Source organism: Tachypleus tridentatus, chromosome 8 (assembly GCF_004210375.1).
Source record: "Tachypleus tridentatus isolate NWPU-2018 chromosome 8, ASM421037v1, whole genome shotgun sequence".
Classification (NCBI taxonomy): Eukaryota; Metazoa; Arthropoda; class Merostomata; order Xiphosura; family Limulidae; genus Tachypleus; species Tachypleus tridentatus.
The window spans coordinates 44068629-44088024 of NC_134832.1; the positions used below are offsets into that span (position 1 = coordinate 44068629).

Genomic DNA, 19396 nt, shown 5'->3' on the forward strand with positions numbered 1-19396 from the left:
ATTATTACACATGCAGCCTGTAGGTTGTAGTAAAATATTTCCTATTTTTTAGCGAGTAATTCACTTAAAAAAATGTTTAAAAAACAATGGAGTTGTATGAAAATGTTTCACATTGTAATAATGAAGTTATAGTACTGTACACTTCTCAGGTTTGATAAGTCATGTCAGGTTTTGTTAAGATAAGTTTCATTGGTTGATATTTCACTTCAGAGATTTTCCGCTATGGTCAAGTATGGGATCTAAACGTCTAAGAGTGATAGTTAGGTGTTTATATTTATTCATATGGCATATAACATTTGTCAGTTTAACCATTACTAACAGCCTGTAAATGGTAATTTTGTTTAAAATATTTTTTGGGTCATATAGATATGAAAGTAGCTTAAAATTACAAGTACATTTATTTCCATTTTTTCATATTAATCATTTTTGTTTGTAGGATTTAAATTCTAAATGTGAGGCCAAGTTTTGAATAAAACAGAAATTAAAATTATTTACCTCAAGACCTTTAAATTTTAACTAAGTAGTTGTGTAAAGATTTTTATATTCCAAAGAAGATGAATTGTTTATCATCTGATCAGTATTTATTTTGTAATTGAATTTATTCAGATTTGTGACTTGGATAAAATGTTTAGGTGCATGAATTTTATTGTATATGTTAATGTATGTTCTGAGTTAAACTATTCTTGTGTATAAAGTTCTTTTTGTGTGCATTTGGTAATACTTCTGCACTTTCATTTCAAGTTACATTAATGTAGCTACTTTTAACTCCCCAGCTTTAGTGAACAAAGGGAATTGTTGCTTTTCTGAAGGAGATTTGGAGAAGGCAAGAGACTATTACAGAGAAGCTCTTTCTAATGAAGCCAGTTGTGTTGAAGCTTTATACAACTTGGGTATGTTTGTAGATGTCTTACGTTTCAAACTTTCCAAAAGTAGGTTTAATAAGCAATGATTCAGCCTCATCTGTATGGAATAATTGGGTTTGCTAATGTTTCATAACATCATTCGAGGATATATAGAAATAAGTGTCCAGTCCAGTATATAAAAATCATTAGTTTAATTGTTTGAAAGTTCAATTTAGAAAATTAAACTTATGTGTTTATGAATCACAATAACTGAAGTACAAAATGTAAAAGGAAGTCTGTAACTAAGTAAACTGGCAATAGTTCTACCTGATTAGGTTTGATCAGTAACTTTTATACAATTGATACTTGAAACTGTCAGTACTTGGTGAAATTCCATTATTATGGAATCAAGTTAAAAAACATCTGTATGTTTTACAAGAACTTCATTTATTAATGATCATGGTTATTCCATTAAAAGTATCATCAAGTTCAGATTGAAATGGTTTGTAAACAGGTTTATACAGTTTAACCAAAGCATCAGAAGTAACCTTGACAAACAACTTGAGACAAATTGGGAGGAGTTCAAGTTGCTTGTAAACAGGTTTATACAGTTTAACCAAAGCATCAGAAGTAACCTTCACAAACAACTTGAGACAAATTGGGAGGAGTTCAAGTTGCTTGTAAACAGGTTTATACAGTTTAACCAAAGCATCAGAAGTAACCTTGACAAACAACTTGAGACAAATTGGGAGGAGTTCAAGTTGCTTGTAAACAGGTTTATACAGTTTAACCAAAGCATCAGAAGTAACCTTGACAAACAACTTGAGACAAATTGGGAGGAGTTCAAGTTGCTTGTAAACAGGTTTATACAGTTTAACCAAAGCATCAGAAGTAACCTTGACAAACAACTTGAGACAAATTGGGAGGAGTTCAAGTTGCTTGTAAACAGGTTTATACAGTTTAACCAAAGCATCAGAAGTAACCTTGACAAACAACTTGAGACAAATGGGGAGGAGCTCAAGTTGTTTGTAAACAGGTTTATACAGTTTAACCAAAGCATCAGAAGTAACCTTGACAAACAACTTGAGACAAATGGGGAGGAGTTCAAGTTTATAACTTTTTCTGGATTTGTTTTTACACTTTTCTTTATTTCTAAAATTTTTAAGTTAGCTAGTTTTTTTTTACCTTTATCACAGGTATTTAAAATTTTGCATTTTGTTTCTGGATCAAATTGGTATTTAGTTTCAATTGGGTTGAATTTATTTTCCTGAATTTCCTGCTTCCAGAATATTATTGAATTCTTGTTTCTATGAAACATCCTGTTTGACTGATCATATTTGCCGATAAACAAGATAATATGTTTTACTCATAAAACAATGCCTGATTTTACCACTTATACACAGGTTCAAAGCTAAACTTCCATTAATAACTCTCTATTTAATTGCATACTTAACCAAAACTACATTGTTGCTTTTACCTTACTTGCTTTCTTTTATTAAGGGTATTGACATTGTGCTACCTACTGTAATTCAATCATTTGTCTCAGTTTTTCCTAAACAGAAGTTATTTACCTTGTATGCTAGTTACAATTAATGAAGACATTTTTTATTTGAAATGTATTGATCTCGTATGTTATACCAAAGTATTGCTAATATATTATTAAAAATGATTTCTGTGATGGACACTAATTTTTTAAATACATTTTTATAGTAGATAACTATATATTAAGATTTAGTATTTTTGGTAGTAGAAAAGGAGATCAACTGTGATGGAAACTTTGTAATTTATTTTGCAATGAGCTGTCTGTAGCTTTGCAGAGTATAAAAAAACACATGGTTTTATCGATTACCCCAGAGTGCAAGTTAGCAAAATTTAAAAATAACTTGTAAGAATGTCTTTACAAAGTATCATCCTAGACTTGCTTGACACTAGAGGTCATCCTATACACTAAACCTCGAAGAAATTCACTTAATTTGCTAAAAAATTCCACATTATGTGTGGGATCATTTTATACATTTGCAAATACGGTATGTACACATTATTATTGTCTTGACATGTAATGGTAAACACCAATGTTGCTGTACATTTTTGCCTTTGCTATTGTTGTTGCACAACATTTTGTCTCGATTGTTTGTACAGTAGACGGCTGGACTGTAGATTTCATTATTCAGTGTATTATGTATTTTATGAGTTTTTTTTTTAGTATGGCTTATCTTAAATCATCTTTTATATTTACTAGACAGTGAACACTTCCTGAATATTACTAAGAGTGGTTACAGGACTGCATATTCCACTTTTGCCTTAAGTAGATTTGTAACACACTTTTAAATTTGTGTGTTACACTAACAGATATTGAGTACTGATACATGATGAAAGGTTTAAGAAAGTTGTTTTTTAACTAAAATATGCCACTGGTAATTGAAAGATTGAACATACATGAGAATAAAATCATTCATGTCCACTAGGCTTGATCATTTATATAACATTTTATTTTCTGTTTTAGTTGTTTAAAGAAAAAATCAATAAGTGACATGTGAGTTAAAAATATTTCACTTAATACAAATTTGTCTGTTTTTAAAGTACATATAAACAAAATGTGAAAAAGAAATTCCTCAAGTGGTTGATGGGATTTGAAAACAAAATGAAATTGTAGAATTAATGTTTACTAGTTATGAATATAAATAATGGTCCTAAATATGCCAGTTATGATTGAAAGTGCATAAACTGTATGCATATACCTTGTAATGAAAGAGGAAAGTGAAGAAATCAGTACCTCTAGTGGTGACCCCAAGCAAATGACCTATATTTAGCTAGAATCGGAACTGTATGTTTTGAAAAATAACTTCTTTTTTACACATTCCAAACCATTTCTTGTTGATTAAACCATATTTGTCAGGTCTAGAAGGAATTGAAAGGAATAAATAAACAATTTCTTCTTAAATTATAATAGGATTATTTGATGAGGTTTTCAACACAGAGTAACCCTTTTGTGACAGGCTTAATATAAAATGCACAAGTTCATACATATATTTGCATATATTAAATATTTATACTATAGCTTTTAATGCTGTATGTGTATCTTCACAAAATTTTGTAGGACTAACATACAAGAAGCTTAGTAACTATGAAGATTCTCTTGACTGTTTCTACAAACTGCATGCTATTGTTCGAAACCATTCTCAAGTTGTTTATCAAATAGCAGTATTGTATCCTTTAGTTTTCAGTTATATATTTTTTATTTTATGTTTAAAGTAGGCATGTGTTAGAAGTGGCACACCCTCTGTATAATTATGGTAATGTTGTTTACAGGAATCAGAACTGATAGCAATTTGAAATTATAAAGATTATTATCCATATAATATGTAAGACGTTTTGTGCTATATCAAAAATCTTAGCAAAGTCTGTGTTATTTTATAACACACTTGGTTTGAAATTAATTGTAAAGTGTTATTTACACACAGTTAAAGTTACAAGATTTAGACGTATTAAGAGTAAATATTAATGCAGAGAAAGAGATGAAGAAAACTTCACAATTTTCTACTACAGTTAGTAACTGGATTTTCAGAACTGCATCTTATATTTTAATATTGGATTTTATTTTTGTTGATACATAATGTGTAAAGAATTAATACTTGTATTGTCACTTTCTCCTATAGCAAAATGTATTTTCCAGGAAAAACAGACCCTATTGTAACAGTAATTGAACATACTTGTAAATGTGAATATTCCAATGTCATTGACTACTTTTTCATGTGTAGTGCTTAACCAGTATTTTTAAACAATGTCACCTTGTTTATTTATTAGAGTGTTAACCCTTTCTGCATGGGCATCTTTTACTGTGCATGTCATGAGGGTTAAAGCAAAATTTAATTAAAATATTTTTATGCTATACCAATAAATATAACATAAAATTGTAGCTAATAACCCATATTTTAATAGTATATCAATTTTAAGTTCTTTATGCAATACTGTAAAACATCTCCTTGTATTAGAAAGTTGATAGTTTTTCTATGAGTATCAATTCTTCTTTAATTTATTCACCACCTCTCCAATAGTTACAGAATGTAAATTACTCACTGATAAAGCATACTGTTACTAGCCTTCAGTTTTGTTTGGTTACAAGCTTTGTTCCCATAGGAAAGCTACTATCACATGTTTGGTCAGTTTAACCAAGTTTGTATCATGCTCACCTCATACAAGCCTTACAACTACTGCAGTATTAGTAAGTATTAAATATAATCAGTGTTTAGTCCAACTGTGTTATTTATCATTGTTTCAGATATACATCCCACTTTCTAGGAATACATCATGACTTATATTGGGGATCCCATGTATTTTACTGATCTTATGACACATAAGATCATATTTACCCAGCATTGACTATTATTTGACTAAAGCTTTAGATATAAAAAAACATGACTTCTTCTTCTTGCTTTCTGATAGTTTGCAATTTCAGATTTTAGAGTTTTGTATTGTTTTATTGCCGTTTCTGACTTCTTAATTATTTGCCTCATTTTTTATTAGCTTAATTATGTATTAATTTATGTTACTTATCTTAGTTTTTGAATTTTGTACAACTGTTTAGCTACGATATTTATTATATTCTGCAAACATCAGAGATGAACTAGAACCATAATGAGCAGTTAATGAGTAAAATCTTATCCTTTTTTTTATGGTAAATGCACCTATTACAACTATAATAAAGTAATAACTGTGGAAAAATAATTTCAAGAATTAACCAGTGTAACTATCTGAGCAGGGATTGCCAGGACTGGTCAACTATTTTCTTGTGATCTTGTCAAGGTATTGACCAGTTATAAAAAGAAAAATGCATGAAGCTTTATAATTTTTTTGTTTTGCTTTGAAAAAAGAATTCACATCAAATTAAAAATGAGAAATTCACAAGATGGAAGATACTTTTATCTACCTATTTGCCCAACAACATAGGACAAACATTATTTTATTAAGAAATCTGGCAGCTTTGGGAATCTTCAAAAACTTAAGAACTTTAGACAAATTGAAATGTTGAAACTACCCTTTCATTGAATTGTATTAAATAGTTATCAAGAAATTTTGGAAAAAAACTAAATAAATTTACCTAATTAATGAGTTAAAATTTTTTTTATGATTTATGAGTAAGAAAAAACAGGCTTGTGTGGTAGATGAGAAAACAAGAAAGGTGTATGTGCTTGATAAGTTAAGAACAATAGTGTCTCTGTAGGTTATGGACTTTGCCAGGTAACTTTGTGCCTATCTTTTTTGTAAACTCAAAAAATAGAAAGTTTAAGCATTATTTATAATCAAATCCAGTTTTCAGGAAAGTGTGTACTAGGAAATAATATATGGAAGATAGATATTTGCATAGATGTGTTATTTTGTTTAACTTAATCCTTACATAATAACACAAACTGGAAATTCTTACAAACACTAACAAAATAATTACACATAAACTTCTTGGTGGATTGTCTTACTTTAATATCTCCTTTCATTCTAGAAAATATTTTGTGTGAAATATGTCCTTGAAATCAAAACTTAAAGAACATTTAATGCTATGCAAACTGGTTTTCTTCTTGTGGTCATGGTAAGTACAGTTATACAATCAATTGTTAATGACAGTTAAGCCTATTACGAAGTATAAGTAGAAAAAATCTCTCTCTTTCTCCCCCCCCCATCTTGAATGGACATTGTCAAGAATCTGTTAGATATTGTAGTTCAGACACACTAACTTTAGTAAGTACTGTCTAAATAACCTAACTGATATCGCTAGACTCATTTTGAAGAGAACCTTATTCTTATTTTGCCAGCTAACAATGCAAGCTATAGACTTGTTTAGCTATGTATACCTTCATGCAATGAGAGTGGAAAAGAGTTTTGTAAATACTAAAGATTGTTGTTTAGTCAAACAGCTAAGAATATTGATGTCTTTGCAGTGAGGTTGACTCACTACACTTTTTTTTCCGTCATCTGCTTCTTTGAAAATTTTAGTGACCCATGTGCACATTCACTGGGTCAAAAAACAATCTAAAAGCCTGATGAGTGAAGAAATCCATTTTTTTGTGTGCTAAAAGAGTAAATAAGTCTCATCCACAAGAGCACAGAGGTTGTGATATGTATGGCCATAAAGGCTAAGGCACTTATTTTTATGAAAATTTATTAAATTTAAATGTGCACATAAATTCTGTTTCTGATGTTCTACTTTTTGTGGGAAGCAAGTGCCTTGTAAAAAAACTTCAGTGTTTATTTATGCTGTAATTAAACTTTAACTTAATTATGCAGTAAAATGACTTGTTATGGCTAACCTCTGATGTTTATTTATCAACACTATTCTATAATATTTCTTAAATTTACCAAGCTATTCTGTAACATTGTACTTAAACAGTCTCTCTCAAAGTATTGCAGCATTTTATTAAAATTTCATCAACAAGTTTTGTACTACCATTCCCAAACTGTATGTTGTATTCAAAGCTTAAGTTAGATGAACAGTATTTATAATTTAAATATATTTTCCATAAATTGTTTTCTGTCACTTGTGATAATCCAATCATAGTCATAAATAATCACATCAATTCTAAATAATGCCAAAATTATTAAAAGAAAAAATGGCTGCAACATTTAAGAGAAATTGAATCACTTAGTATACCTTTATGATATTGTTGTACATTGTTCCAATACGAGTTCCAATCTCCATATTTAGAGTACAAATGAAAACAGCACATACCAGCTGTCTTTCTCATCACTTTATATTGGGAAATGTATTTATTATCAACCTTTCTGACATTGTTGAATATATATATATATGTGTGTGTGTGTGTGTAAAGGGAAGTAACAGTGTTGATGCATCATTTTTTTATATTTAACACTGAAGACAGTAGGACTAGGGGACATAAATTTTGGCAGGGTAGGAGTTATCTTCAGCTGAGACAGTTTCATTTTGTTAACAGGGTGGATGGCCTTTTGAATGGGTTGCCTTTGGACATTGTAGAAGCAATAAATTCAAGAGAGTTTAAGAGAAAACTTGATAAGTAAATGAATGATAATGGCTGATTTTTTCAGGTTTTTTAAAATTTAGTTTAGGGAGTGGAACAGCTGAGATGGACCAACAGGTTCCATGTTGTTTCAAAACATTGTTAAATTTTATTACATGATACATTATCAAAAATGGCTGTAATACAAAAGAAAAAAGGCCTTTCAAGTGATAATTGGTGTATATATAGAGTGAACACTGAACTTCATGTTGCTTGTTTCAGAATAGTATGAAAATTGTTATTGTGAGTGTTATTGAAACTTTTTGAGATTGGAACAACTGAAGTGTGAGTAAAAGCATATTACTGCTCATTTAATATAGAGAGTTAGTCCTAATACCAGTGGTGGTTGATGATAAAATCAGTAATGTAATGTCAGTACTTCACTAATTTTCCTTTTTAGTGCTTGCTTGGTTCATTTTTGAAGCAAGTTAGAATCATGTTGGTGCAATTTCATGTATTTGTGTATAATTTGTGACTCACTTGACATCCTTAGCCTTTATTTCACCAGATATGAAGCTCTAGGAGATATGGATCAGGCTATGGAATGGTAAGGTATTATCATTATTACATTATTAATACAATGTTTAGAAGATGTATAATTGCAAGCTGTGTACGTGTTGTGTGTGTCATTAATTTTGAACATCTTCTCTCCTGCATTTCTAATGATCTTAATTTTATGATGTAAATTTGTTGAAATATGTAAAATATATTATTATTTATTTTTGTTTCTAACCACTTATAATAATTTATTTAAATTAGTTTGGGGGGACCCTACCCTTCATCCATTAAACCTATTTCATAATTTTTGAAGTTAAGATGTGTGGGTTACCACAGTGTGATTTATTGGGAAATAAAATATGTCATTTGATTTATAAGAAGGTAGCATCATTCTGAAAGAAGCTATTATCAGCAGGATTTAGACTCTCTTGTTTTAGGATAAATAGTAGATCATAGCAACATTAAAGCTACATTTCTTCTGTCCCAGAATGAGCAGTAGATCATAGTATCATTAAAGATATATCTCTTCTCTTCAAGAATGAACATTAGATCACAGTAGCATCAAAGGTTCATCTTTTCAAGAATGAACCAGTCAATCATAGTAGCATCAAAGGTATATCTTTCCCAGAGTGGACAGTCAATCACAGTTTTATCATAGGTACATCTGTTCCAGAATGAACAGTAGATTACAGTAGCATCCTGTTAATCTGAAGATGACCAAAGAAGGTCAAAACGTTCTCTGCTTTATTAGAAAAGTGTTAATACCCATACTAGCCATTCTGAGATGTATTTTCACTCTTGTATATCAGTTCAAATGTAGAGAACTATTCACAGATATCCTACTATACCTTTTTTGAAAGATTGCTTTAAAATTCTTATAGTCCACCTTTTTTTATTGAATGTCTACAAAGAGAATGTGAATTGTAGACACAGATTTTGGCATTTGAAGAGAGACCTGTTTCTGACTTTGGAAGAGCCTAAACTTGCAGGGAAATATTGTGATGGTTACATTCTCTTGACCCCCTTTATGCTCATTTTTATTATTTAACTCTAGTAGCAGTTTATTTTCAAATGCTCAATTTTGTTATTTAGTTTCTCCATTACAATACAGCTTAACTCTATTATTCATTTTACTTCTTAACTTTAATAGGCCACATTAGTCATTTTATTAGCATTATCAGCCCATTTCTTTGTGTTCCACAGTAATAAATATTTCATTGCCATTGGAAAAAATGTTGTTTGTCAAAAATTAAGAGCAGCATACGTAAAACACAACATTTATTTTGAAATAATAATGTTTTTAGCCAAGGTCTTTTAACAAGTAATGTCTTAAAATCATTCATTATAAAGCAAACTGAGAAACAAATTTTATTGGCAGTAACAGAGTAAAGAAATATAACAAATATCTCTCATCATGCATACAGTAATTGTTGGAAATGCTGTTTCAGAAAAACAAATGCAGTAAAAAATAGAAAAAAATCATTCATAATAGACCAATAAAATAAATATGAGCCAATGCAAAATAATACATCAAGGTAATTCAAAGTAAAGAGATGAAAATACAAAATTTTATTTTTACAGGTGCTAAACTAGTGGTTTATAAAAATAGAAAAATAAATTAATTTTGGACATGGATTTAGAATCTTAACCATAGTAAATGACCATAAAAATACCAGTTATCAAAAAAAAACATTAGATGAAAGAAGAGTTTTTTTGTGTAATCCTGGTAGGGAAAGAGTTCTGAGGATATAAACAAGGCACTATTTCTCATTTTTACATGAGGAGCATTAAACTGCAGTAACTAGTTGAAGGTACTTTGTTTGAGAGGTAAAAGACCATGATTTTTTATCACAAAAATGTCCAAAAACTGGCTTATCATCAATAATACAAACATTTTGCGACCTGTCTAATCAAATATCTCAAATTGTGCAGTAGATGATGGACTCTATTGATTTGTCTCTTTCATTTCACCACTACATATCATCATACTTGTCCTTCCAAGACAAAGTTCTTGAATCTCTAGCTGTTGCAGAAATCAGGTCATTATAAGCTAGTTTTTTCTTTGAATTACCATAGTCTTAATAAAGCAGCCACATTTGTGCCAATAAACCATCACATCCTTTAACATAAACAAGACTGGTCATGACATCTCCTGTCATTCTTTTCACATACTTTCTAATGAAAACTATAAAGACAAAAGTAAAATCAAAGATCTACAAATAAGAAATAAAAAAAATCCTCTCAAAACAAACTGTCATGATTTCCACTATATTCATCAGTGGTACTCTTAAAATACTTCATGATTCATTCACTTAACTATTATACAGGGTGTTCAGAAAGTGACTGTGCAGTTTTGTCTGTTAATAAATATATATGTGAACAGTGACTTTTTGAACACCCTGTATTTTGAAGTGTAATTCTGTAACACTCACTTTTACAGTGTATCTGATAATGGTATAAATCTTATTAAAATGTTGTAATTTCTCTCACTTATTTCATGTCTTCTCATATAGCCTTTGCTCTAAGTTTATTTTGGCCTCCACTACTGGCTTAAATTAGAGACACGTAGTGTACTTTTTAATCATAAATTTTCATCTGTCTGACTTACAAATCAACAAGTGGCCACACTTGTGCCAACAGACCCACACTTTTTGGCTAAGATTGGGGATACATAAGGTACTTTTTAACCATTGATTTTTGCTGTCTGTCTTAGGTATCAACAAGTGGCCACACTTGTGCTGAGAGAACCAAACTTGTTGCCTAAGATTGGAGATACATAAGATATTTTGCTGTCTGTCTTAGGTATCAACAAGTGGCCACACTTGTGCCAACAGACCCACACTTGTTGGCTAAGATTGGAGATATGTGTGAAACTGAGGGGGACAAACAACAGGCTTTTCAGTATCATTCTGATGTAAGTATAAATTTTAAATGAAAACTTAAGTAACTTTATTAAGAAAACTGTAGCTCTGTACTATCAATTAGTTATTTTTGTATCTCACAGGTGTAACCAGTTAATACATTTTATTACAGTTTTCTTTTTTGTTTTAGTGTGGGCTCTAAAGTTAATTATTAATATAATATAAAGTTTATTATATGTCAAGCATACTTCTCTACTCATAACTTTTTGATATTTTTTGTTTCCTGGTGGTTAAAACCTGTGACTTGATTCCTTGCAGTGATCACAGCACAGATAACCGATTCTGTAGCTTTGTGCTTAAAACAAATAAGAAGTGTTTGTAGTCTTTGTTATAAGAAGTGAACTGTGAAATGTTTGTATGTAAGATAGTCAAGGTACTTCAGTAGACATACAGGCATAGGCATAAAGCAACAAGAAACAAAACATATGATTGGTCAGTCTGGAAAATCTTGCTGCCTCCTCTAATAAATGCCTAAAAAAATGGATATAAAAGCAAGTCCTTAATTCAATAGAAACACCAAAGACTATAAGAAAATAGTAATAGTTTGAAGAAGTTTTCTAAATATTATTAAAGATACTACATGCTAAATAAATAAATCCAACTGGTTTAAGTTGGATATAAACTTACTAGTTTCTTTATGTACAAATACTCTGCTAAATGTAGGAAGCCAAGGACTGTTTCTTGTTCAAAATATGAATGTATATGCTGGTTTTGGTATATACCAGTACCATACTAAAACATGGAACCAAATATTTAATCTATCTTGGTATGTACCAATACTGTACTAAAATATATATCTGAGCAGTTGTTTTAGTATGAACCAGTATCATATTAAAACATGGGTTTAAGTGCTTGTTTTAATATGAATCAGTACTATACTAAATCATTGATCTACGTATTTGCTTTGGTATCAACCAATACCATACTTAAAACATGGATCTTACTACTGGTTTTTATTTATATAAGTGTTTTTACCTAAATATAACCAAATTCTGGCATTTGCATGTGTTAAGTACCCAGCTAAATATTCTAGTCCACATACTGCTATGTATTTGTATAGTAAAGTGCATAAAGAAATTTTTCTAAGAATAGGGTTTGAGAACTCGTTTTTTTTGTTTATCTTTCAAACATTTTGATGTGTTGTTTCATGCCTTTTTGTTAACATTAAGCTCCAAGTTATCCATTTCTCATTTTGATAAATAAATGTTCAAAAAAGCATCTGATAAAACTCCTGATTAAGAGTTATATAGACTTAGTAAAGTCTATCTTATCAGACATAACTCTGGTTATCAAAAGTCAGTGAATGCAGACTGTTAGGGTGAGATTGGTCAGCAATAAATGTATAACATATTATCTATTGTATTCTTTAAAAGTTTGTTGAAAATGTTTTTATACAGTTTATTACCCATTATTTCAGTGGTATGTCAGAGGGTTTATAATTCTTAACATTGGGCATAGTACAGGTATTCCATTCTGTGGCTTTGTCCTTAATAATAATAATTTTTTTTGTAGCTAAAAAACAACAATAACTAGAAATTATATACAGCTGTTATATTTTTATTTTGATACAAGAAGAGAGTACTGCTACTTGTGGTGACTAGTCTTATATATGGATTTGGCTAATACATGTTTGTGTTTATTAGCCAGTTTTCTAACTATTTAGCTAATATGTTGGAGGAATTTTATTTTCTGTTACAGAGCTATCGTTACTTTCCATCTAACATAGAAATTATAGAGTGGCTAGGAGCGTACTATATAGAATCTCAGGTTTTTGAGAAAGCTATCAAGTACTTTGAGAGGGCAGCCATAATTCAGTGAGTTTAAAAACTGTTTTTAACCTTTTTTTTTTCTTTAAAAATTAGATAAGTATCATTTAATATGTTATGGTTTGCTTTAGTTTATGAATAACTGGACTACCTCAGGTTTTATGAACTTACTTTCATTTAAATTAGAATATTACAATTGGTTTTTGTTTTAGCATAATATTATGGAGAATAAAAATAATGCTATTTTAGTTATTTGATTACAAATGGATTGAACTGTCTGTTTTATTGGTAAATAATGTACTTGTTGCTATAAATAGTTTATTTATTTAGTTAGAGTTTCCTGGTGGCTTAGCATTAAGTCTCAGGACTTACAGCAGTAAAATTCAGAATTCTATTTCCACAGTGGGAAGAGCACAGATAATCCACTGGGAAGTGTTATGCTTAACAACAAACAACCAAAATTTAATTTTAATATCTTTAATTTCCAAATGTAATTTATTCTAGACTAGAAGTTGTAAATATTAACATAACTTTTGTTTTTAACATGTCAGTATAAAAATTTCAAGCTTTTAAACCCCACCATTGGAGTAAAAAGTCTTTTGACATTTTAATTTTCTAATGTAGTTTGAGTATTGTTATGCATACATGCTTATTTTTGTATAATTTTATGTTTAATTCTGGTATGTATAACTCTGCTTAGACCAAACCAAGTCAAATGGCAACTTATGGTGGCTAGTTGCCATCGAAGAAGTGGAAACTACCAACAAGCCTTGAAGACATATAAAATTATTCATCGCAGGTTCCCAGACAATATTGAATGTAAGCAGTTTCTTGATTTGGCCCAAATATTTGCTATACTAAATACTTCCTGAAATTTTGTCATGCCTTTAATAAAAAGAAAAGTATTTTTATGATAAATACATTTTATAGTGTTTTTAATTTAAAAAAACAGCTGTAGGTGAAATAGTAGATTCTGTCTGTTATAGTGTGACATGATCACATAGTTTTTAAAGTGTAAATACATTCAAATTAAATAAATGTTGACCCATATTTGAGGTGACTGTCTTCATTTGGTTTGTTTTAAGACACATAATTTAATGCGAATATAAAAGTGCTCTTGATGTTTTATGTTAGGTTTCAATTATTTTGACTCTTTAATGCTTTCAAATATTTTTTATAGGGGGTGAGAGTTGTCTGTATACAATACTTTTACATTATTTAACATTTGGTGTTATTTTTCAATATGTTCATTCATGTTTGGATTTTTCCTTTTTGTATTCCTTACATCTGGTTTTTAGCTTCTATATAGAAACTTTTGCAGCTGAAAAATTCTGTTTTTTACAATGTGCATGACCAAATTTTTTTATTTTACATAATTTTGAAATTTTTAATTTGGTTCCTGATTTAGTTACCATTTTTTTAATTTTTATGTACGGTAAGCTAATTACTTTTTAACTAATAACAACTACAAGTGGTACTAGTTAAAAATAAATTTAATCTCTTATTTTTTTGATTTGGATAGTTCTTTTGTTGTTGTCCATTTTTTCTAAGTTTGTTGTTTTCTTGAATTTTTCATCGATTTTGTGTGGAAGATACTTTTTTGTTTTGCATACTTTGGTATATTTTAAGTTTCATTTTCCACATCTACACTAGTTCATAGACTCAGTCTTTTGAATTTTATTGTGTTATTGTAGGAGGAGGTAGCTACAGCATGGATCTGGAATATTTTTTAATGAAGTTTGATTAGCCTTGTGCATAGATTCTGTGTTATTTATTTCTGAGGCAAGCTCTTCTCTGAACTCCTTCAGGCTATTGCATTGTTGTTTTTTTGTCTGTTTTCATTTTTAGGCTTAATAACTAAGAAAAAATATAACAAGACTAAATTATAAGAAAGATACAAAGATAAAACTTTTGTCATTCTCTTTTTTTCTTCAAGAGCAAGATGTCAAAAGATTTGTTAGTGTGGTGTAGTCTGTCACTTTAAGGACTAGTTTTTGATTTAAAATTGACTGTGGTTAAGCTCACTTATATAAAGCTCTTGTGTTTTCTTTGCCAGATTTTTATCACAGATTTTGCAGAATAGAAAAGTAGTTACATTTTATAATAAATTATTCTAAAGTGTACATTTCTTGTGGTTAAACCTTACAAATATAGATTGTACAGACAAATAGATTATTCCCTGTATTCAACCTCAATATTAGATATTTATCAGCCTGCTAATAATGCCTCTTAAAATTAAGGTTTAAATGATTTCCATAGGTTGCAGAAGCATGGTTAGAAGAAAACTGTAGCTTTAAAAGTGACCATATATTTACCTTCATATAATTTTATTTGGCTTAAATTTTATTTTAATATCTTCTATTAAAACAATTTAATTTCCCTACTATGGTTTCTTTAAAATCTGTTGTGAATATTTGTTTTGTCAGGCTTGAAGTTTCTGGTTCGGCTCTGTACTGACATGGGACTGAAGGAAGCATCAGAGTATGCCACTAAACTAAAAAAAGCTGAGAAGACCAAAGAACTGAAAGAACAGGTAAACTGCTTTGTTTTCGTGTACACATACCTTTTAGAAGCTGGCAAAGAAAGATTGGTGTTATATTGTCATAAGTATTAGGCCTATTATATTTCAAATACTACATTCTTAATTTAGTCCCTTAGGTAATTTCAAGAATTAGAAGAGCATATAATAAGAGTATTGAGATTGGAATAATGTTATTATAAGCTTATTAAATTCTTTAAAATCTATTAACTCTTAAATGGCAGCCATCATCAAATGATGCAACAACATTCCTACAATAAACCTAATACTAATGCATCATGACAAGTAAAATTGAGAACCGATTACAGTGGAATAATATCAGACTAGGAAATATGATCTGTAATTGGTTATTGGGGGAACATGTTGACTGAATAATAATTCATCTGTATTTTATAAATAAATAACATTTTATTTCATCACAGAACAAAAATAATGTGCAACATTAAGCAGCTTAATGTACAAGGTTGTATCTGTTTGATTATGGTAGATAATTTAACTATTTACATGTATGATCAGATGTATATGACCTCCACCAAATTCAGCAAGTTCCATGTACAACTTTTTTTTTATTTCATTGTCACCAGTTTAGACATATTCAGCTTTTATTAATTTTCTGAAAATATAGATATATTGACCAGATAAATTTTGTCATTAATAAATAGTATAACTTTTGATTGTCTTTAAGGAAAATATTAACCTGAAATTAGGTTATCTTAAGAAGAGTCATTGCATTTAATTACTCTTAGGCAGTCTAGGTGGCCCTAGATTGTATTATTTTGTGTTTTGCTTTTCACTTAACAATGGAAAGAAAAAAAAAGTGGCTAAGACAGACAGAATTATTAACACTCAGTGATGATGAGAAAATCCACCTGTAGAGAAAATTATATATGTAAACAACAGCTGGTATGGGTAGAAAAAACTTATGTAGAAGAGTGAACAACAACACAAGAAACGAAACTAAACAAAATACACTAAAAATGAAAAAAGCCAACACAATTTCAAAAACACTTTTATTCCTACCTACACGAGACTGACTCACACACACCACAAACATACAGGATCCCCAAACCTCATAAATTAGGTTGTCCACTACAACCAATAATGTCCACATATGAATCGTTTAATTACAATCTTGGTAAATGCATAGCATGGGCATTCTACAAATGTGTAACATCAGCCAGTTCACTCATCAAAGACTCTTTTAATTTTAAATCTAATCTTAATCAACTTAATCATAAAGCCTTAATGGCCAGTTTCGATGTCATATCCCTCTTTACAGAAGTTCCAACCGCTGAAGCCTGCAAGATAGCCTTATAACTCTTTATCCGAGGCCCTAACCCAACTATAGACATTCCCAGCAACCAATCAGCAACTCTCATAGAATACACCACAATGAAGACAAACTTAATGCTCAACAACCCCAACTATATACAAACAAATGGCCTAACCATGGGCAATCCAGTATCACCAGTTCTAGCCAATATTTTAATGACACGAGTTGACACACAAGCATTACATCCACCACTATACTGATACAGATATGTAGAAGACACGATTGAGGGATTCACATCTACAGAACACACACTTAATTTTTTGAATCACATTAACTCTATACATCCCAACATTAACTTCACATGTGAACAGGAAAAAAGCAATCACATATCGTTTTCTAACCTCAAAATTACAAGAACCAATACACAATTTAAAACAGAATCCACCAAAAAATCACCCATACTGGACTGTACATTCCTTGGGACTCAGCACATGAAACAAAACAAAAACTCAACATACTAAGAAACCAAATAAACACAGCCATAAAACTATGTTCACCAGATAAAATTAACGATGAATTAGACAAAATAAAACAATACTTCATCAACATCAATAAGTTTTCTCCACAAACTGTAGAAAACATTATACGCACACACCTAGACAAAAAGCAAAATCAACTGACAAAAGTAAATATATCCCACGATTTAAAATTTACAAAACCTTATTCTGCTACATACCACATATTTCTAACATTTGGCAAAAACTAGTAACAAAATATGGCATTCCAGTTAATACCAAATTTATTCAAAAACCAGGCACAAAACTGAGGTCTATACTATGTTAAAACTACACTGACAAACACAACACCAACATTATTTATAAAATACAATGTGATAACTGCCTCAACTTCTATATTGGAGAAACAAGTAGAAAAATGGAAACCAGATTCAAAGAACACAAAAAGTCACCTTCACACATTTTCGAACACTGCAAATCAAGTAAACACAACATAACCATAGAAAACACCCAAATACTAAATAAACGAACAAACATAAACAAATGCAAAATTAAAGAAGCCTTACTTATACAACTCAAGGCCAAAATAAATCAATACAAAGGAACACCTTTATACCTATATTAATAAATATATCCAACATCTAAGCATACCTCTACATTCCTACACTCAATTACACAACTGCCTTCAAACACGTGGTCAGCTACCTCTTTCTTTCTTTGTGAACCTGTTGATGAGAAGGTCAAAACTCGCTCTTCTACATAGTGCTTTCTCTACCCATACCAACCATTTTTTACATATAGAATTATTAACACTGTTTTCAAGCCTGAATTATATAATTATTATTAATATACATTTAACCACTTAGGCATACATGTGTAAAGATAGTAAAATGTTTCTTTGCCCAATTAAATCTATACTGGAAAGAAAAAACAAGCACTTAACATTTTAACTATGAACAAGTAATCTATAAATAGCAATAGTAATGGGTGTTTTATAAATTTAATTTGTTAAAACTATTACTGATGAGGTTTAAAACATTTTTAACTCTGTAGAGAGCTAACAGTGGAAGCCGTCCAGGAAGTCGTCGTAGTAGCAGTCGAACCTCAAGAGAAGGATCTGCTAGTAGTAGTAAGTACTGAAATACTGGTAACTGATGTTCACAAGTATCAAATTAGCATGACCTTAGGTTTGTTACAGGCATTACAGTAGCTTAACCTAATAAAGGTGGATTTTTGCTTACAAACTACTGAAAGTTTTAAATACTGAATAATAAAAATATAATATAGGGGAAAATAGCTTTAACCGGTGAACTGTAATATGTGTGAAGTTTTGTGTTATTGTATTTGTTGAGAGACAAAATGAAGGGACATTGGTGTACAACAAAGTATTTTAGCTTCTCAAATGGTATTAAACTTGACAGTTCTAAAATATTTAGTTTTGTGTTTAAAATTTAAGCTATTTCTTTAATAGCTTGTAGTTTATACTTCAAACATGCTCTACTAGTTACTATCATATATATTTTTACTTTAGAGAAATTTTGAACAATTACAGTTACGTACAAAAGCTTTAAGTTATACATCATCTTATTCAGTTGAGTTTCATTCTTACTAGTAAATAATTGAACTAGGTAAGTATTTCAAACAACAAAGTTTATTATACATGCTAGCATATCTTACTCATAGTTGCATGGTGTTCTTTACCAATCACAGTAAGCAAAACTGGAAATCATGAGTTATGAGCCAGAATGTAAGAGCTTGTAACAATAATTATCATTTACACAGATACAAGTGCTCCAATGTATAGTCCTCGTAACAGCAACAGCTCTCGCAGCTATCAGCCCACTTCAGCTAGGTCAGTTGATAGTTCCCGAAAGGAGTTTCCTCTTCTTGAAAGTGATGAATCATACCAACCCAGACAGAAAGAGCTAAGTAAGTTTGGTATTAATGCTTATCTTTTACAGATGAATCCAAAACAGAGTTTTTTGACAAGGATAAAAAGTAAGCATTTTTAAAGATT

At 30.1% G+C, this 19396-nt stretch overlaps 1 protein-coding gene across 5 annotated transcripts in view; it reads left to right on the forward strand.

The window, feature by feature from the left end:
• The window catches only part of nompB (intraflagellar transport protein 88-like protein nompB), a 63978-nt gene that overhangs the window by 41693 nt on the left and 2889 nt on the right, over positions 1-19396 (forward strand). For all 5 annotated transcript variants that reach the window (XM_076448673.1, XM_076448670.1, XM_076448674.1 and 2 more), the window contains exons 18-26: positions 774-890; positions 3940-4048; positions 8376-8414; positions 11168-11279; positions 12985-13100; positions 13753-13871; positions 15479-15585; positions 18433-18508; positions 19162-19308. In XM_076448673.1, coding sequence (XP_076304788.1) covers positions 774-890; positions 3940-4048; positions 8376-8414; positions 11168-11279; positions 12985-13100; positions 13753-13871; positions 15479-15585; positions 18433-18508; positions 19162-19308 — 942 coding nt within the window. The remainder of the gene's footprint in view (positions 1-773; positions 891-3939; positions 4049-8375; positions 8415-11167; positions 11280-12984; positions 13101-13752; positions 13872-15478; positions 15586-18432; positions 18509-19161; positions 19309-19396) is intronic.